The sequence below is a fragment of the Theropithecus gelada genome, chromosome 10 (assembly GCF_003255815.1).
Source record: "Theropithecus gelada isolate Dixy chromosome 10, Tgel_1.0, whole genome shotgun sequence".
NCBI classification, from domain to species: Eukaryota; Metazoa; Chordata; class Mammalia; order Primates; family Cercopithecidae; genus Theropithecus; species Theropithecus gelada.
Window position 1 is genome coordinate 51,544,697 of NC_037678.1, and position 20,817 is coordinate 51,565,513.

The 20,817-nt window shown below is 52.5% G+C and overlaps 1 protein-coding gene across 2 annotated transcripts; it reads left to right on the forward strand.

Moving 5' to 3' along the window:
- The first annotated feature begins 775 nt into the window (after positions 1-775).
- On the forward strand, positions 776-20,254 carry KCNG1 (potassium voltage-gated channel modifier subfamily G member 1). Of its 2 annotated transcripts, XM_025399569.1 has the most exons (5): positions 794-1,042; positions 10,077-10,197; positions 11,504-11,562; positions 13,526-14,325; positions 19,133-20,254. In XM_025399569.1, the coding sequence occupies exons 4-5, from the start codon at positions 13,552-13,554 to the stop codon at positions 19,898-19,900; spliced, it is 1,542 nt and encodes a 513-aa protein (XP_025255354.1). In that variant the 5' UTR covers positions 794-1,042; positions 10,077-10,197; positions 11,504-11,562; positions 13,526-13,551; the 3' UTR covers positions 19,901-20,254. The 2 variants fall into 2 exon arrangements, with proteins under 2 accessions (XP_025255353.1, XP_025255354.1); XM_025399568.1 differs by lacking the exons at positions 10,077-10,197; positions 11,504-11,562 and having other exon boundaries at positions 776-1,042.
- Positions 20,255-20,817: the final 563 nt, after the last annotated feature.

The window sequence follows — 20,817 nt, forward strand, 5'->3', positions numbered from 1 at the left end:
GCAGGAAGGGCCCAAGGGCAACATTGCTTCAAGAGGTCGAGAAAAGGCGCCCGATATGTGGCCCCCAGGATGTGGAAGCTTGTTTGGAGCCTGCGGCTCCAGGGCAGCAGCGCGTGGAGGGCCTTAAGGATGCAGTACTTGCCCGGGATAGGGGGGCAGGGGGCCTGGAGACAGCGGTGCGCTTGAACTTCAGGGAAAGGCAGGAGACATGGCGCATGTGGTTCCCAGGATGTGGAAGCGCGTGGAGAGCGGCCCCGGGGCAGCGGAGACTGGGGTTTTAATATCTGGCACATGTAGACCCTGGGGCGGTGTTGCTTGGGGCCCGGACCCTGGACCACCGGCGCACTTGGACCGCGGGGAAAGCTGACAGGGCGCACCACCCGAGGAGGCTGCCGCGCCGCCTGGTGCGTGAAGCTCCAGGGCAGCGGAGCGCGGGGACCTTAAAGGCTGGCGCGTGCAGCCGAAAGGGCCGCAGGGTGGGCCCTCCTGGGAAAGCAGACCGGGAAGAAGGCAACGGAAGGGAGGGCGTAGCACCAGCCATCCCAGACGCGGGCTCAGGAACGTGCCGCGAGGAGCGCAATCCAGCAGGCGCGCCAAGGACCCCGGATCCAAGGTGCGGGGTCCCGATTGGGTGCCTGGACGCCCCGTGACGGTGGCGCCGCTGCCACTGTCCCGAAGCCGGGCGAGACCCGGCGCCGCGCTCTCGGCTGCCCGCCCCTTCTCCCCGCCCCGCGCTCAGTCCCCTCCCTCCGTCCCGCCTCCTGCCCCGCTCCCTCCCTCGGCGGCTGCCGCGCCGCGCTCCCGGCGCACTCGGAGCCCGGCGGGGACCGGGAGGCAGAGACGGGGCGGCCGTGGCTCCGAGGGCGGGAGCTGAGCCGGGCCCCGGTACCGAAGTTTGGCGGCGGCTCCGGGAGGCAGAGCGGGCGTCCCGGGCGGCTTCCAGGCCCCTCTCGCGTCCTCGCCCCGGACCCGTGGGCAGCCGGGGGACGGAAGCCGCGGCCGGGCCAACTCCTAGGCGGGGACGCCGCGACGGGAACTTGAGGTGGGAACTTTGCGCGCTGCAACCTCGCCGGGCGCCACCGAAGCGCGGGCCGGACCCCGAGCCTGCAAACTCGGGCTCGGGGGCGGCTGCACGTGGCCGTGGCCCTGAACTCCCTGCGGGGGCCTCGAAACCCGCCTGCGGGGAGGCCAGGGCGACAGAGGACCCGGGAGCCACCGCTGGTGGCGGCGTGGAGCGCGCTTGCTACGGCCAAGGTGCAGATCGGGCTTCGGTTCTTCCCAAGGGGTCCCCAGGATGCGAAGTCCGGGACGTTCGCCGCCGTGGTGACCCCGGCGGGGGCGCATCCCGGCTCTGGACCGAGATTTCTCCCCGGATCCCGGGAGAAGGGAGAGTTAGGGATTGGGGTGGGGGGGTGTCTGTCACTTGCTCATTCACTGTATCCTTAGGCACGGTATGGAACCCCCCTCCACCCCCACCATGGGCCTGATTCAGTCATTAACTATGAACATAACAAGCATTTATTGGGCGCCTACTGTGTGCTAGGCGCTGGGGATACTGAGAAAGTTCACTAGGCACCCCAGTAACTGGTAGGAAGGTGGTGGTCTCAGCCTTAGGGTTTCCATATGGGAGAGAGGTTCAGCCCGGAGGTATGGAAGGAAAAGGGTGAAGTTCATTCATTCATTCATAGATTGGACAAAGATCGGTTGAGCACCTATTATGAGCAGCTCATCATGCCAGGCGCTCAACAATCATTCATTCAGTTCACAAACATTTATGGAGGTGCTATTCTGGGGAGAAGTGAAGAGGGATGGGATGGGGGCAGGATAGAATGGGGGCACCCTTCAAGCAGCTTAGAGAGAAGTAAGGATTAAGACCCAGGCCCCCCCTTGGGAGGTCGCAGACTGCTGGGGCGGCCAACTGTAGCAGCCCATGTGTATAGGCAGAAGTCTTGGTTCATCTAATGCATTCATTCTCAAGGTGGGAGGCGTGGAAGCTGGAATTGGTTCTAGAATAGGAAGAAAAGATCTTTTCAAAGCTCCTTAGGGGCGGGTGATGGGGTAGGGTGGGGAGGAGTTGAGAAACACTGATCCAACATTAGTGAGGAATGCAGGTGCCCACCAATGGGGTTTATGAGTTAAGTTGTGCATTCAGCAGGCATTTTCTTAAGCACTTGCTGTTATTAAGTCCTTAAAGGGTGTCAGGCACCAAAGTTACCCAGGTAAATGACAGACACATAGAAGAGGAAGACAGACACATACGCCCCCACCCCCTTGGCTGACTCCCTGAGATAAGTACAGGGGGAAGTGAGAGGAGGGAGCAGGAACTGGTCTGATTCATTGTGGGTTGGGGGAAGCTCCTGCCCTATGAATCTGAGCAGAGGTTTATTCATCAGTGTGTATTTGCTACCCCCATACCCATGATGGCAGAGTCCCTATGGAGAGCCTCACCAGCAGCACATCTCCAAGAAAAGTTTGGCACTGCTGACTGGAGCCATGCGGTGGGCACTGTGGCTAGGGCATGCTGTCCTTCTTTGGGGGATTTTTCAGGCTCTGCCAGACCTGAGCTCTACTCGTGCCTCCTCTAGCTTTTGGAGCTCTGCAGTCACCTGCTAGGAGGGGAGGGGGGGAAGGTGTGTTTGAAAAACAGGCAAGCGTTGGCCCCTGGGGATCACCCTCCTCAGTCATTCTCGAAGCCAGCCCGTTCCAGTGGAAAGATGTCTGTCGTGGGACACTCCTAACCTGCAGGGAACTGCAAGCGCACTGGAAACGAGGCAATCTAGGTTCTTCTCCTGAGACCTGAGAGCCCAGGCTCACAGCCTATAGCCTGGGTTCTCAAGCCGTGGGAGTAAAACAATCAATAAAACCCCTAGTTTTGCCAAACTCTGGGTTGCCTTTTTGGCCTCCGGGAGGGAGATGTGACAGTGGAGGCAGAGGTTACTTGCTTCTCCTCATCCCCAAAGACTTTCTCGAAGCTTGTCCTGGAGCCTGGTTGGTGCAGATCTGAGCACCACTTTGAATTCTCTGCACCAGACGCACAGCTGGGCTCTGGCAAGAGGGAAGGGAGATGCCTCAGGAAACAGAAGAACAAAGAGATGTGTGCTGGATACAGGGCTAAGTGACTCAAACCAGCTCCAAGGAACTCACCTCCTGGAGCCTCAGTAGGTACCTTGGCTCAGCTGTCCTTTCTCCACCCTGCTTTCCAATGTTGATGAAGAGTCAACATTGCCTGTTGCTAGAGGTCTAGGAGTACAGGAATCTACTCTTGGTTGATGCATTAAGCCCAGAAATGGAGCCCTTGGGTGAAAAATGGCAGCTGGTAAAGCCCCTTTAAGTAGAATTAATAAAAAGGGAGAGGCGAAGAATCTAGCTGAAGCACTCCATCGCTGTGGACCATTTTTGTCATCCAGCAGACTGTATTTGATTAACAACATCAGAAATGAAGTGACTTTGCTACAAATAGGATCTGAATTGTGCCTAAGACTGTCCCTTGCCCTGAGGTGAGTCTTCAGTCTCACACCCACACCTCCCCAGGAAGGTCCAATCATGCTCTCCCTCCAGAGGACTCCGGTAAGCAGGTGTCTCCCTTCCTGCCGTCCCGAGGTCCCCACTGCTCCCCCAAGCCTGCTTCTCTGCTTAATTTTGAGCTACAAGGAGGCAAAGAGTAAAGGATCTTCTGGCTCCAGTCCCCAAACACCTCCCCATGGAAGAAGGCAAACGTAAACGTGCATTTGGTGTTATTTTGCTTGCCTGAAGCACAGCAGGGAGGCTCCTCCGGAGGCAGCCTGTCTTTTTTATAGCGGGGAGGGACACTGGCACTTTTTCTCATTTGGGGGCAAGTGAGGGATGGAGGGAAGAGCCCAGCTCCCAGCACATAATCTCCCCAGGAACTTGGGCCCCAGCTTTCAGGAGGCTGGGCCAAGGCCCAGGGTGGTGGGACTATGGCGAGAACAGACGGCAGGTGGCTAAGAAAGACAGATTCTCCACCAGGGCACAGCAGCTCTCAGAAATCTAACATGCCAGGACCCAGGCCAGGCTAATGGTTGGATCCATTTTGATTAACATTTTAATTGGGGATTAATGCAGCCTGACCTGCCTCTGAGTCGGCCGGCCAGGAGCCCTAATCCTGACAGATGAAGCTATACTGGCAGTGAAACACTGCAGGGCCTGGGAAAGAGTGGCATGGAGAGAGATGGACGGGTCCCCGAGACACCCACTGGGAGTGAGGGAATGGCAAGGTTGAGAGGCATGGTACGAGAGAGAAGCCAAAGCCTACAGAGTGCAGGAGAGAAATGCTTTCCTTCTGGAAAGTTGCCTTGGAGGCTGTGTTAATTTCCTCCTTTCACATACTTGCACACATTTAGTGGCTTAAAACAATACAAATTTGTGATCATTATTATTTTATTTATTTATTTATTTTGAAGACAGGGTCTTGCTCTATCACCCAACTGGAGTGTAGTGTCACTATCATGGCCCACCACAGCCTTGACCTCCTGGGCTCAAGTGTTCCTCCCGCCTCAGCCTCCTGAGTCACTGGGACTAGAGGTACACACCACCACGCTCAGCTAATTTGTTTTTTAATTGTAGAAACAGGGTCTCACTCTGTTGCCCAGGCTGGTCTTGAACTCTGGAACACAAGCAGTTCTCTCACCTTGGCCTCCCAAAGTGCTAGGATTCCAGGCGAAAGCCACTGCGCCCAGCCTGAATTTATTGTCTCATAGTTTTTGGAGCTCAGAAGACCACATGAGACTCACTGGGTCAAAATCAAGGCGTCCGCAGGGCTTCTGGAGACAACTCCACCCTCTGCCTCCATCGTCAACATCTCCTTCCCAGAGGCCAAAATGGCAACCCTGAGTTTGGCAAAACTAGGGGTTTTGTCGATTTTTAAATAATGATAAATACGTTTCCCCAGCCATAGACAATTACCTGCTTCTCCCCATCCTCAAAAACATTCCAAAATCTTGTCCATATGAAACACAGACTAGAAACCCAGTCCTTGATTCACTGCAAAGGGTGGAGATATCACCCTAGCTCCCCGAAAGGAACAAGTGGTTCAAGGAGGCAGTAAAAGGCAGGGGTCAAAGAGGTTTGGCCTGGAGTCCCACAGACCTAGTTTAATTCTGGCTTCATCGCTTCTTGCCAGACATAAGTTTTCACTTCTCAGAGCCTCAGTTTCTTCATTTATAAAGTGGGGGTATTAGTGATAATGCCTACCTTTTTAGGAAAGGATGGAGACTCATGCAATTAAGCCTCTAGAACAGCACCTGGCACTTAGTGAGTTTGCAGTGGAGGGAGGCTGTGGTTGCTGCTATTTATAACACTTTGTGCACTTAGCACTCTCTCTGCATTCCCCACTGCCACTTGGAAGAGGGACGGAGAGCATAAGACAGAAAGAACAGAGTCCAGAGAGGCCCGCAATTTTTTGGAACCCCGGAGAGACCTGAAAGCAGTTGGGGTCAGCCCAGGACCATTTGTAGAACCATTTCATGCCCTGATGGAATGTAGCCATGGGGACAGGAGGCCCGGTGACACTGCTCATCCCTGCAGCAAACCTCCGTTCACCAGATCCCCATAATAGCCCTGTGAGGTTGGCAATCTTATCCCCATTTTCTAGGGGAGGAGGCAGGCTCAGAGAGGCCAGCAGCTCAGTGGGTGTGATGGCCTGCTCAGGCCACAGGGTTATTAGCAGCAGCAGCAGCAGGGGCGGCTAGCCACCCTGGCTTGGACCTTCACTCCATCCCATTCCGCCCTCCCAAACGCACCGCACAGGTCCTGCACCTGTACCCTCAGTCATGTGCTGACCTCAGGGTGGTCACATGACAACTGCCACTCAGAACGCCTTATGGTCTCAAAGATCATTTATCTTTGGAAGTATGTTCTCAGCCCTCAGCCATAGCTTATAAGCATCACCTTTTTCCTTAAAGGAAGGATAGAAAAATTGCAAGGAGAGTGTCAGTGGATCTCTGGGACCCTGAATGGAAATTTGATCAAGGCAGCCCCAGTGCAGAAGATTTTTCTCACGAACCAGAAGGGATTCCATTTCTCCAATGAAGCGGGACTCACAGAGCCTTCCAGAGCCTCTAGGAGATTGACACATTGGGCAGGGGAGTCCTGGCCAAAGCCCAGAGCGGCTCCTGTGCCTCCAGCCCCTGGGAGAGCTCCAGGCATTCCCAGTCCCCTCCCTCACACAGAATCTCCAGTAGAGCCTGTGAAAATTCCTGGGCCTCCCCTTCAGGCATTTCCACTGGGAAGGGAGGGTCCCAGGAATCTGTATCCACCAAGCACCCCGAGCAATTAGAAGGTTCTGTTGTGCTTGTGCTCTTCATTTTTCTTTTTAAACCTGGGTTAAAACCAGGAGTTGTACAAACCACACCGCTTCCCAGCACGCCTCCTCATTGGCCTGTGCCAGGCTGTCTCATCTTACTCATTTTTCTTCTATTTTCCAATCTCCGTGCTTCTTCCCCTTCCTTTGCCCTTCCAGGCACCCTCCATGTGGTTGATATAGATCCTCACATGTGCTTGAGACCTTGTAAAATATGTAATGTGTGTGTGTTCATTTACATAAATAGCACAGTGCTAGAAACTTCTGTTTCTTTTTCCACTCGGCACACTGTTTTTAAGACCTAAATGTGTTGCTAAACTTCCACCCAGTCCATTGCTTCTGATTCCTGGGCAATCTGCAGGATTCCAAAATCTGCCTCTATGAAGACCTGCCTGTCCACTCCCCTGGGGATGGATGCTAGGGGACCTCCTGGTACCTTAAACAACACAGAACACACATTCTTGTACCTTGTTTGTTACTGTCTTCCATCTGGTTCCCCAGAAGCAAACCCTGAGTGAAGGATTTGAGTGCAAATAATTTATTACTGACAATGTCTGCCACAACCCTCTGTGGTCCCAGGTCTGGGAAATATACCCAGAAGTGGGATTCTGGGTCACAGGGCAGCAGCATCCTCATTCCCTCATTACCACCCAGTGGCTTTCCCAGAGTGCTGGCCAGCCCGCACACCCTCCAGCAATGGGATCCGGGGGTCAGATGATGCTGGATCCAAATCCCAGTGGGTCAGGTCAGAAAAGAAGATTCTCTTGGGAAGCAGGGAGCGGGGCAGCCGACTCTTCTTGTAGCTCGTGAGAATTCCGAGGCGACTACTGAGGGTTCACTGAGTATCAGGCATGGAGCCAAGCGTATCACCTATGCCATCTGCTTTTGTCCTCACCATAACTCAAGGAGGCAGGAGCTGTTTATAGCCTCATTATACAGATAAAGAAACTGAGTCTCAGGGGTAGGGCATGACTTGCCGAAAGTCACAGAGCAACTGGCCTTGAACCCAGGTCTCCTAATTTTAAAGCCTGTGCGCCCTTCTGCTTCCTCAGCTTGGGGTGGTTGGCACATTGTCCCCTGAGCTGGAGCAGAACCAGAACCAGCTTTTTTTCAACATCCTTTTTTTTTTTTTCTCAAGACAGAGTCTTGCTCTGTCGCCCAGGCTGGAGCGCAGTGGCACCATCTCCGCTCACTGCAACCGCCGCCTCCCAGGTTCAAGCGATTCTCCTGCCTCAGTCTGCCCAGTAGCTGGGATTACAGGTGCCCACCACCACGCCCAGCTTAATTTTGTATTTTTAGTAGAGATGGGGTTTCACCACGTTGGCCAGGCTGGTCTCAAACTCCTGGCCTCAAGTGATCCACCCGCCTCGGCCTCCCAAAGTGCTGGGATTACAGGCGTGAGCCACCATGCCCGGCCTCAGCATCCCATTTCCTATTGCAACTGTCACAAATTACCACAAACTGAGTGGCTTAAGATAGCCCAATTGTATTATCTTACAGGTCTGAAAGTCAGAGGTTGGAAATGGGTCTGCCTGCGCTAATATTGAGTGTTGGCAAGGCTGTGCTCCTTTCTGCAGGCTCCAGGGAGCTCATTTCCTTGCCTCCTCCAGCCTTTGGAGGCCACCTGCATTCCTTGACTCATGGCCCCTTCCTCCATCTTCAAAGCCAGCAGTGGCCAGTGGAGTCATTCTCATGCCACAGCCCTCTGCCGCTCTGCCTCCTGCTTGCTTCTTCTTCCACAAATAAGGACCCTGTTGATTACACTGGGCCCGCCCAGATCATCCAAGATAATTTCCCATCTCAGGTCAGCTGATTAGCAGCCTTAATTCCATTTGTAACCTTCATTCCTCCTTGCGATGCAGTCTAACATAGTCACAGGTTCCAGAGATTAGGATTATGACATGGGCATCAAGGGGATTGTGGGGACATTTTTCTGCCTACCATATGCCCTGCACTGACCACTCTGGCCTGATGTGATGCACCTTCAGTGGTTACCGGACACCGGACACAGGGCACAGGTGAGGCCCCTGCCTCTGGCTTCACCATAGCTCTGCTACCCGGTGGCCCCCCTGCCCTTGCCAATCTAGCCAGGTCAAAGCTGCCAGGTGACACCCTCCCCCCCGGCAAACACACACCCATCAGCTCAGCACTGATGGTCTGGCACCATCCTTGGGAGACACCCATCTCCGCCCTCCCTCCTGGATTTTGCCGGCATCCTCTTCGGTCCATCGTGCCACAGCCGGGAACGGCTTCCTCTGACTCAGCTCACCATAGCGCCACCTATCGGTAGCCTCGGTAAATGGTACCCTTGGAATCCTGATTCTCTTTCCAGCTCCCCCAGGCCCCATTCCTCAGCCAGTCCTGAAGGCTCTTCCTCCAAAGTTCATCCCAAATCCCTCCCGTTCTCCAGGACTTCCACCGCTGTAAACCTTAGTCATTTCCACAATGACTTCCATAGCCTCCAGCCTGGGTTCCCCAGCCCACTCGCTGTCCACTGACCTGGCAGGTGCACATGGACTCCTTGTCCCTTGCAGAATAAGCCCCAGCTCCTTATTGTCAGTCCCTGGGCCCGGCTGCACCTAGCCCCTGCCCCCCTCCGCTTCTCCCAGCTTCCCCTCGCTCTGTGCTCGGCCTTCTCTGGTCTTTGATCATCCAAGCCCACCCCCAAGTCAGGGAGAAAATTCTTGCCACTCCTTCTGCCAGCTCCTCACAGAGCTGGATCCATCCATGCGGCTCAGCCCCATGTCCCCTCCTCCCAGAAGCCCTTCCTCACCCCTCCAGCCAGTGTTGCCCCACATCCCACAGTAGTCATTCTCCATCTTTCCCCTTGCTCTGTCAACAACAGGGCAGTCGCTGCAGCCTGAAATGACTTGTGTGCTCATTTGGAAGCAGCCTCTCCCACCAGAAGGTCACCTCCGTGAGGACAAGGGCTGGGTCTGTCTTGTTCTCTGCCGTGTCTCCAGCTCTAACACAGAGTCTGAGTCTGACACGTGGTGAGTGTTCAGTAACTATTGAATAAATGAGCAAATGAATGAATGAATGAATGACACCTGCCTCCGGACTTCGCCTCACCTCCCCCATCGCAGCCTCTGCCTCAAACAGCTTCCTCTCCCCAAGCATCCATAGACCCTCGGAGGCAAAATCACTAAAACCCACCATGCTGTAGAACTAACAGAACTAACACCATGGAGAAATAAAAATTTTCTTGTGAGGATGTCAGGCTGGGTGAAAAGCAGCATTATTTTTCAGAAGCCCAGGCTTTGGGGCCTCTTTGATTTATGAACTTTAGTGTAGGGTCTAGAGGTGCTGAGCCGTCCATCTCACAGCAGATCGGGTATCTGCAAGACCAAAGGCCGTGGAAAAATATGCCTGTTCTTCCTTTAGCAAGTTCCGGCCTCGGCATCTCCCCAGGGAACTCTGGCTTTGAGAACAAGGTCGTTACTGTGTTTATTACTGTATGGAGTAGCATCAGCCTCTCCATACTCACCATGCTGCTGAGACAGGATCACTTTCCACACAGGAAACTCACATGGGGGCAGGGCGTGAAGGAAATAAATCCCTAATTGGGGGAGTTTTCTGCTGGAGGGAAAGCGGGGGGGGGGGGGGGGGGTTGAAAGAAGAAATTCCTGAAAAGAAGAGGTGATTAAAGCCATGGAGATTCACAAGAGCCCTCCAGGGCTTGTGTGAGGCACTTTCCCTTTACCTCCATCACCATTCTTGCCAAACAGAATGTCACTTTTTCTCTTGTCTGTGGTAGCAAAGATGAAACAGCAGAGCTGAAAAGAGAGATCACCAAGGAAAGTGCCTGAAAGGGATTATTCCCACGCCTCCAAGGGATCCTGGCAGGCTGTGCCTGAGGAGATGGGTTCCAATTTTAGGTGAAGTTAAAAACACTCTCACCGTCTAAAATCAAATCATTTTTCTTTTAAACACAGGTGTACCCTAGTTTTCCAAACCCTGATCTATGCGATTGTGGCCTTCCCCAAAGATCAGTGAGTAGCAGAGGGATGATGTGCTTTTGTAAAGCAATTCCTCTTAGGAAGGAGGCCCTTTTAAGCCTCCTTAAAGGAGTGCCTCTCCTTCCAGCACCTATTAAAACACTTTCTCATTCATTTGTACATGTGTTTGTGTATGTGTGTGTGCATGAGCGGGTGTATTCCTGAACATGTCCACACCACCGACCCATATTTAAGTATTAGAAATGGGTTTCCATGTGGAATTGATAGACTTTTACCAACTTGATTCCATCGGGGATTTGTCTAGGGAGAGGGCTAGTGATTTTTTTTTTTTTTTTTTTTGAGACAGAGTCTTGCTGTGTCACCAGGCTGGAGTGCAGTGGCACAATCTCAGCTCACCGCAACCTCCGCCTCCCAGGTTCAAGGGATTCTCCTGCCTCAGCCTCCCGAGTAGCTGGGATTACAGGCACGTGCCACAACACCTGGCTAATTTTTGTATTTTTAGTAGAGAGGGGGTTTCACCATGTTGGCCAGGATGGTCTCGATCTTATGACCTCGTGATCCACCCACCTCGGCCTCCCAAAGTGCTGGGATTACAGGCCTGAGCCACCGCACCCGGCCGAGGGCTGGTGATTTTTAAAAGCAGAGTGTTTGACTCCTACTAAGTTTTCTGTGCATCAGCTTAATTCCAGAGAGCTCTGTAGCTGTAATCTATGGGTCTCAAACTCAAATGCCTATAGGGCCGGGAAGGAAACACATGTGAGTGGAATAGAGTGGGCATTAGGAAGACAATAGTGTAGGGGGTGGGGACTGTGGTGGACTGGAGTATGTGCTGCCTAAAGGGGTAGCCATTTCTCAGTTGGCGTTTAGGCCAAGTGTTGCCAGATATCCTGATTTTTTAAGAGAAGCCAAGGATATGGATTTTTACATGAAATTTCTCAACTTTCAAAAACTTCTCCAAGCCAAGCAAAATATCTGTGAACCAAATTCAGCCCATGAACTGGTAATGAATAAGCAATCTTGTTCCAGTAGCGCAAACCGTTAGCTTTGAGGGTAGGGAAGGAAGGAGTCCATGTGAGTTAATATTTTGACCTCAGTTCCCCAGAAGTCGCCTTATCATGTTGGTCTCATCAACAGGAGATGTACTCATTTAGCAAGCACTTCTTTGAGCCCTTACAGTGCTGAGCACAGGGATTCAGAGATGACTGAAGCACGTTTCTTCCCCCAGGGAGCAGGCTCCCTAATGAAGGAGCCAGGCTTGCACACAGACAATTCTAGAACTGGGTGGTAACTGCCGTGAAGACAGATGCACCAGTTGTAAGGGGAGGGGTGCTCAATTTAGCTGGAAGAGCCAAGGAAGGCTTCCTGGATGAACGTGACTGTCCAGCTCACCCCTGCATCCATCCTCAAGGTGATGTTTGCGTCACCTGAGCAAACATGGCATTGCTTTCATAGCTGTGCATTTCTTTGTCCGTTGCTTCTGATTTATGGCAAGTGATACCTGTTTTCCATTAATGGAAACAATATAAGTTATCCCTTTAAGATAAATAATAATAGGCCAGGCGCGGTAGCTCACACCTATAATCCCAGCGCTTTGGGAGGCCAAAGTGGGCAGATCACCTGAGGTCAGGAGTTCAAGACCAGCCTGGCCAACATGGCAAAACCATTTCTACTAAAGATACAGAAATGAACTGGGTGTGGTGGCACACCTGTAGTCCCAGCTATTCAGGAGGCTGAGGCACGAGAATTGCTTGAACCCAAGGCACAGAGGTTGCAGTGAGCCAAGATGGTGCCACTGCACTCCAGCCTAGGCAATAGAGTGAGACTCTGTCTCAAAAATAATAGTAATAATAGACAATAATTACTGAGTACCTACTATGTGCCAGGCACTGCATTAAATGCTCCTAAGTACATAAGTCACTTAGGCCTCCCAGTAATCTTATCAAATAGGTCACGTGGCTGTACCCATTTTACAGACAAGGAAATTGAGACACACCAAGGTTGAGTCATTTGCCTAGGCTGTGTGACTCCAAAGTCTATGTTCATAACCACTAACCAGGCTTCTCCACCTCAGCATTAAGGACATTTGGGACCTAATAAATGTCTGTTGTGGGGACTGTCCTGTGCATTGTAGGACATGCAACAGCATTCCCTGGCCTCTACCTACTAAATGTCAATAGCATCCCCAGTCATGACCAGCAAAAATGCCTCCAGGCATTGCTACATGTCTTTTGAGAGACAAAATCAGCCCTATGAGAACTGTAAGTCTACACTAAATTGTTTTTCCAAGCCAAATAAATACCAAAAAAAAGGTTAATTTAAAATAAAATGTTAAGTAAATAACAGTACATGTGTCACCTGAAAATCCACTAGGATGTCAGCTGCCTGGGATCAGAGACCCCCTTCACATTCTGCACACGGCTGCATCCCCAGTGCATAGATGGATATGGGAGAATCGTGAAGGCTGGGAGATGCTGAACAATATTGTTGCTATTTCACTATTAGGTGAATATCTTTGTCAGCTCAGGCTGATGTAACCAAATATTAATACCACAGATTGGGTGGCTTCAGCAACACTTATTTCTCCCAGTTCTGTCGGCTGCAAGTCTAAGAGCAGGGTGCCAGCAGCACTCTCCTCCAGGCTTCACACTTAGATGCCTCCCTGAGTGTTCACATGGCAGAGAAAAAGCCCTGGTGTCCCTTCCTTTTTTTTTTTTTTTTTTTTTTTTTTTTGAGATGGAGTCTTGCTCTGTCACCCAGGCTGGAGTGCAGTGGCACAATCTCAGCTCACTGCAACCTTCACCTCCCAGATTCAAGTGATCCTCATGCCTCAGCCTCCCTAGTAACTAGGATTACAGGTGCATGCCACCATGCCTAGCTAGATTTTCTATTTTTAGTTTCACCATGTTGGCCAGGCTGGTCTCAAACTCCTGACCTCTGGTGATCCACCCGCCTCAGCCTCCCAAAGTGCTGGGATTACAAGCATGAGCCACTGCGCCCGGCCTGTCTTCCTCTTCTTATAAGAACACGAATCCCATCGTGGGGACTTTGCTGTCATAACCACATCTGAACCAAATCACATCTCAAAGCCCCCACCTCCTAATACCATGCCATGCAGGGCTAAGGGCTGCAGCCTATGGATGTGGTGGACAAAGATTCCATCCCTAACTGAGTATCTGCGGCGTCTGCATTCTCAGCAAGGTGAAGCTAAGGGTGGTCACTAAGGGTCTTTCCTCCCTTCTCCCCACAGGCCCGAGAGGGATGTGAAGGCTCAAAATGACCCTCTTACCGGGAGACAATTCTGACTATGACTACAGCGCGCTGAGCTGCACCTCGGACGCCTCCTTCCACCCGGCCTTCCTCCCGCAGCGCCAGGCCATCAAGGGCGCGTTCTACCGCCGGGCGCAGCGGCTGCGGCCGCAAGATGAGCCCCCACAAGGCTGCCAGCCCGAGGACCGCCGCCGTCGGATCATCATCAACGTGGGCGGCATCAAGTACTCACTGCCCTGGACCACGCTGGACGAGTTCCCGCTGACGCGCCTGGGCCAGCTCAAGGCCTGCACCAACTTCGACGACATCCTCAACGTGTGCGATGACTACGACGTCACCTGCAACGAGTTCTTCTTCGACCGCAACCCGGGGGCCTTCGGCACCATCCTGACCTTCCTGCGCGCGGGCAAGCTGCGGCTGCTGCGCGAGATGTGCGCGCTGTCCTTCCAGGAGGAGCTGCTGTACTGGGGCATCGCGGAGGACCACCTGGACGGCTGCTGCAAGCGCCGCTACCTGCAGAAGATCGAGGAGTTCGCGGAGATGGTGGAGCGGGAGGAAGAGGACGATGTGCTGGACAGCGAGGGCCGCGACAGCGAGGGCCCGGCCGAGGGCGAGGGCCGCCTGGGGCGCTGCATGCGGCGACTGCGCGACATGGTGGAGAGGCCGCACTCGGGGCTGCCCGGCAAGGTGTTCGCCTGCCTGTCGGTGCTCTTCGTGACCGTCACCGCCGTCAACCTCTCCGTCAGCACCTTGCCCAGCCTGAGGGAGGAGGAGGAGCAGGTAAGAGCCCACGCCCCGCGGGGAGATGCGCCACCATGAGGGAAGGGACGCTGAGCATTGTCACCTCTTCCAGGAAGCCTCCCCTGATTGCACACTGGCTGAATAGTATCCCTGGTCCCTCCTGACATCAGGAATGTTTGTGTGCATGGTCTGCCTCCCTGTTAATATGTGAGCGCGTGGGGGTCCATTCCTGTGCCTGTCCTGGCCTCCACTGTGCCTGCCACTGCACTCTCCCTTGCCAGTATCTAGAACAGTGTCCAGCACAAACAGGCACTCAACCACTATCTGTTGAACGAACAAATGAGTGGATAAATGGATGGCATGATTTTTGACGTGCCTGGCCCTGAGCGAAGCATATTACATAGATCATCAAATTTATCTCAACTACTTGGCTCTTTCTCAACCTTCCTAATCCTTTGCATCATAGTAGCCCAGACACATTTTCTGGGTCCTGAAGATAATTTTTACTGATGGGTACATGTGTGTCTACAAATGGTGAGCATTTCTTTTTGTTACATAAGAGAATGAATGGAAAGTTTATTTACTCTAGCGCCTGACACGGGGTGTGTGCTACGGTTTAAGGGCTCCCACTCATCTGGGAGTTCACGGGAGCCGGGAGCTGGGCTGCATGTGCCACCTACGTCTTATCTCCCCAGGGAATGATAAGAGCCCTGGGAAGCTCCCTGGAGCAACCTTGGGGGGGAAGTGTTTTCACACCCACTCGGTATTTGAGGACACTGCCCAACCCCAGGTCTAAGTCCAGTCTGTGTTTGTAAGCATGGAAATATGGCTCCCACGTGGCAGCTTGGGGACCTAATATAGCCCCACCAGACTATGTGATTTGGGAAACATGGTTTCCCAAAAATTTGACTTGGTTGCCAACATTAAAAGTGACGGTTTTTCACATAAAAATTCAAAATCTCAGCTTCTTTTAAAAATCATAAGATCAGGCCAGGTATGGTGGCTCATGCCTATAATCCCAACACTTTGGGAGCTGGAGGCAGAAGGATCGCTTGAGCCCAGGAGTTCAAAATCATGCTGGGCAATGTAGTGAGACCCTGTCTCTACAAAACAAACAAACAAAACCAAAAAAAAATTTTTTTAATTAGCCAGGTGTGGTGGCTTGTACCTGTAGTCCCAGCTACTTGGGAGGCTGAGGCAGGAGGATTGCTTGAGCCTTGGAGGTGAGGCTGCAGTGAACCGTGATCACACCACTGCACTCCAGCCTGGGCAACAGAGTAAGACCCCATCTCTAAAAAATAAAATTAAAAAAAAAATTCTAAGGTTAGGTCCCTCCCCTCCCCTACCACTGCCAACATACACACCAACCTGCAGTCCTACACGGCAGCTCCTGGGGACAGCCAAGTCCACAGGGGCCCAGTTCAGTCTCCTTGTGTATGAGACCATGGGCCTTTGAGTTGGTGACTCCTTCCCTATATATGGGGATTCTGTAAGCTTCAAGAAAGACCGAAAGGTCTCAGAGGTACAAATTGTATAGGCAGTGGAGAAACAGGTATGGTGGTGTGAAATGAATGTAAATATCATGCCATCATGCCAGCCAGTATTTTTTGAGCACTTACTGTATACCCTGCATGTGCTAAGTGCTTTACATGCACTCTCGAATTTAACATTAGAAGTACTCACCATATCAGGATTTTTCCACTTATGTATGTGGAGGAAGTAGCAATAGCTGTTGCATTAATAATCCACAGAGGGCTGCTGGTATTTTTTGTATACCTTGAATTTTTTTTTTTTTTTAAAAAGACAGGGTCTTGCTTTGCTGCCCAGGCTGGCCTCAAACTCCTGGCTTCAAGTGATCCTCCCACCTCTGCCTCCCAAAGTGCTAAGATGACACTGTACTGGAGTACAGTGGTGCAATCTTGGCTCACTGCAACCTCCACCTCCCAGATTGAAGCGATTCTCATGTCTCATGTACATGCGCTCTCGAATTTCACATTAGAAGTACTCACCGTGTCAGGATTTTTCCACTTATGTATGTGGAGGAAGGGAGCCCCCATGCCTGGCTTATAAGCTGAATTTTTAAATGGGTATTAAGAAAATAGTGTTCAACTAGTAAAGTTAACTTTTTAAACTTTTTTTAATTAGATAAACAATTTTAGGCCACGTGTGGTGGCTCACACCTGTAATCCCAGCACTTTGGGAGGCTGAGGCAGGTGGATCACTTCAGGTCAGGAGTTCAAGACCAGCCTGGCCAACATGGCAAAACCCCATCTCTACTAAAAATACAAAAATTAGCTGGGCGTGTTGGCACTCGCTTGTAATCCTAGCTACTTGGGAGGCTGAGACATGAGAATCGCTTCAATCTGGGAGGTGGAGGTTGCAATGAGCCAAGATCTCTCCACTGTACTCCAGTCTGGGCAACAGAGTGAGACTCTGTCTGGGGAAAAAAAAAAAAAAATTAGAGATGGTGTGTTGCTATGTTGCCCAGGTTGGACTCGAACTCTTGGACTCAAGCATTCCTCCTGCCTCAGTCTCCTGAATAGCTGGGACTACAGGCAACTGCCATCACACCCAGCTGGTAAAATTAACTTTTAATAAGCATGAGGGGTAGTGATGATGAGGTCAGGGCTAGAGCCAGATAGCCTGAATTCAAATCCTGCTTTCTCCTCTCTAGGTGGGTAGTAGCTGTGGGCAAGTTACTTAACCTCTTTGAGCCTCTGATTTCTCACCTGTCCAGGGGGGGTATGAACAGGCCCACCTCACAGTGTTGCAAGGATTCAGTGAGTTCACATGAAGTGATTAGAAGTGATTGGGGCCGGGTGCAGTGACTCACAACTGTAATCCCAGCACTTTGGGAGGCTGAGGCAGGCAGATCACTTGAGGTCGGGAGTTGGAGACCAGCCTGACCAACATGGAGAAACCCAGTCTCTACTAAAAATACAAAATTAGCCAGACATGGTGGCACATGCCTATAATCCCAGGTACTCGGGAGGCTGAGGCAGGATAATCGCTTGAACCTGGGAAGCAGAGGTTGTGGTGAGCCAAGATTGCACCACTGTACTCCAGCCTGGGCAACAAGAGCAAAAAAAAAAAAAAAGAAGTGATTGGGCTGAGTGAGTCCACACCACATGAAGGGATTAGAAGTGGTGCATAGCGAGTGTGTAGAAAGTCCTCTCTTAAGGATAAGTCCTCTCTTAAGGATTACGGTCAAGAAGAAAAAGAAAGAAACGGGAAAATGCTCACCATTTGAGACCTGTCTGGAAATTGCTGTACCTAGTATAAGTTTCTTCTCAGCTCCAACATCTTTGATCATGATTTTATCAGGAAAATACTAATAAAGCCACTGTTTTGTTCGACTTCTGATACTTGCTTTTTGAAAAAATAATAATACCTTGACTTTTTAAGGATTCAGTGAAAATGCTGTTCTTCAACTTCATTTTGGGGCCCAGAGTGGGATTCACTGCTTCACTTGCTCCTTGTGCACACATTTGAGTGCCTACTGCATGCAGGCACTACAGGGGAGACAGGGTGACCAGGACAAGTCTTCCAACCTCAAGGAGCTTCAAGTCTATTGGGGTTGGGATGGATTAGTGGCGCCACCCCCCATCACCATAAGCATGAGACACAAGCCAAGGAGGCTCTGTGTGGCAGGCCCACTGACAATGCTGGAGCTACTTAGTGGGGCACACTCCAGGAAGGCTTCCCAGAGGAAGGGGCTTCCCATCCCAGAGGTCTAAGACCTTAAAGCCCCACCAGGTATTAGCTCATATCTCCAGCCTCTAACATATTCCTAGGGACAGAATTGTTCAGGTGGGACGTTTCGAACTCAGCCATAACCCAGAACCTCCAAGATGCCCCAGGCTGGAACCACGCTGGCCTCTCCTCTCTGCCAAAGGCCCCTTCAAGGATGAGGCCCAAATCCACTCAAGGACTGTTTACCACCCAGTTATATTGCAGACCAGAAAGGCAAGCTGGCAGCCTGCATGCCAAACCCAGTAAAAATATGTTTTCGTGGACCATAGAGTATTTCTTTGCATTGAATTATCACCAGGACTTAAATCAACATTTTATCTATTTAACCAACATTATCACCAACATTTATCACCAGGAGAGTTCATGTAAAACTGCACATTTCCAGCCTCTTTTGAAAGCTTCGGTGAGGCAGCCTTAGCCTAAGTTTGCCCGGGGCAGTGATGGGGGCACTGAACATGACTATCCCTCAGAGTCCATTGGGAGCCATGGAGGGTGCTAAGCAGAGGAGGAACAGGATCCCTCTGGCTATGTGTGGAAAATGGGCTGCAGGGATGAGGGAGCCCATTGGAGAGGTGACTGCAACTGTCCAGGCAAGAAAGAACAGTTGCCCGACCAGGTGGGAGCAGTGGGCCGTGGGTCTGATTCTCGCACTGTTGTAAAAGAAGAGACTTCCTGGGAATTATACACAAGGTGGTAAGGATGAGGCCAGGTCTTTTGTCCTGAGCAATTGGAAAGATGGGATTGCCGAAAGCTAGGGAGGGAAACCACCAGTGGGCAGAGAAAACCAGGATCCCATGGCAAGTTCGAGATGCCCCTCAGACAGCCAGGTGGGAGCGTCAGGGAGGCAGCCGGTTGGGGGTCGAGTTCAGGGCCGAGGTGGGGGCTGGAGAGAGAGATGAGGAGCAGCCAGAGTAGAGATGGTGCTTTGTGCTGCAGGCCTCAGTGGGCACAACTAGGGAGAGGACCTGGGGCCACTCAACCTGGAGAGGTCACCTTCCGCCTGGGAAACCCAGCAGAGCACAGGGCAGAGCTTCCGCGCTCCTTCCCTGGTGGACCCGCTGACCCCTCCGGCGTCCCTTCCCCTCTCTCCCAGGGCCACTGTTCCCAGATGTGCCACAACGTCTTCATCGTGGAGTCGGTGTGCGTGGGCTGGTTCTCCCTAGAGTTCCTCCTGCGGCTCATTCAGGCGCCCAGCAAATTCGCCTTCCTGCGGAGCCCGCTGACGCTGATCGACCTGGTGGCCATCCTGCCCTACTACATCACGCTGCTGGTGGACGGCGCCGCTGCGGGCCGCCGCAAGCCCGGCGCGGGCAACAGCTACCTGGACAAGGTGGGGCTGGTGCTGCGCGTGCTGCGGGCGCTGCGCATCCTGTACGTGATGCGCCTGGCGCGCCACTCCCTGGGGCTGCAGACGCTGGGGCTCACGGCCCGCCGATGCACCCGCGAGTTCGGGCTCCTGCTGCTCTTCCTCTGCGTGGCCATCGCCCTCTTCGCGCCCCTGCTCTACGTCATCGAGAACGAGATGGCCGACAGCCCCGAGTTCACCAGCATCCCTGCCTGCTACTGGTGGGCCGTCATCACCATGACGACGGTGGGCTATGGCGACATGGTCCCCAGGAGCACCCCGGGCCAGGTGGTGGCCCTGAGCAGCATCCTGAGCGGCATCCTGCTCATGGCCTTCCCAGTCACCTCCATCTTCCACACCTTCTCCCGCTCCTACCTGGAGCTCAAGCAGGAGCAGGAGAGGGTGATGTTCCGGAGGGCGCAGTTCCTCATCAAAACCAAGTCGCAGCTGAGCGTGTCCCAGGACAGTGACATCTTGTTCGGAAGTGCCTCCTCGGACACCAGAGACAATAACTGAGCACAGAGGACACGCCTGCCCTGCCTGCCATCTGTGGCCCGAAGCCATTGCCATCCACTGCAGACGCCTGGACAGGGACAGGCCGCTTCCGAGTGCAGTCCTGGCGCAGCACCGACTCCCACGCACCCGGGGAAGGACACCCTCACTCCCACACCCCCGGAAGGACACCCGCACATCAGCAGAGGGGCCCTGCCCCTCCGCCTGCAGCCATGAAAGGAAGCCGGGTCATCAGCCCACCCCCGCCCGCCCCAGCCCCTATGTCTGTTTCCCTCAGTAAGGAGATGGCTTATTCTTTTCACCATGCAAATAACATGCCCAGCAAAAACTTGCTTTGTGGGTCTGCCTGGAGAAAAATACAAACCGCAACAACATGTCTGTCTCTAATGTGGATCATGTCCAGGGTAAAGGAAACTGATGAAAAAGAGAGAATGCCTTCCATGGGGCTCTCTTAAAAGGGGGAGCTGGGTTTCCCAGCAAAGCCAGCGTGTGGGGACTGGAAGTAAAGGGCCCTGTGTGCTTGGGTCGTTCAGGCCCGGTGGGGCCCTACTGGGCCTGAAAAAGAGAGAAAACAGACACTTTTCGGAAAATGACTTGTGAATACTGTACTCCCTCTCTCGTTTCTCTTTGACTCCCCCCACCTCCGGGGCCTTTCTTTCTCCTTTTTCCCTTTTATCCTTTTTTCCTTCTCTTCCGTCCTCTATTCACCTCTTTCACCCCTTAGGGCCAGTTTCTCAAACTTTCACACAAAGGCGCCCCTGACAGTTGAGAAGTCATCAGGGGGCCTGTCAGCATTGTTGACTATGAGGTGAAATCACTTCATTTTATGTTTTAAAAATCGTGTAGGGTTTTTATTCTATGCATTTATTTTAAGCTGTGAAAAAATGCTTTACATCATATACCTGCATATAAATCTAAAC

Excerpts from the sequence above, each read along its gene's own strand:
- KCNG1 (XM_025399568.1), top strand. The coding sequence starts at position 13,552 with ATGACCCTCTTACCGGGAGACAATTCTGACTATGACTACAGCGCGCTG. Across the intron at positions 14,326-19,132 it reads TGAGGGAGGAGGAGGAGCAG|GGCCACTGTTCCCAGATGTG; the intron begins GTAAGAGCCCAC and ends CCTCTCTCCCAG.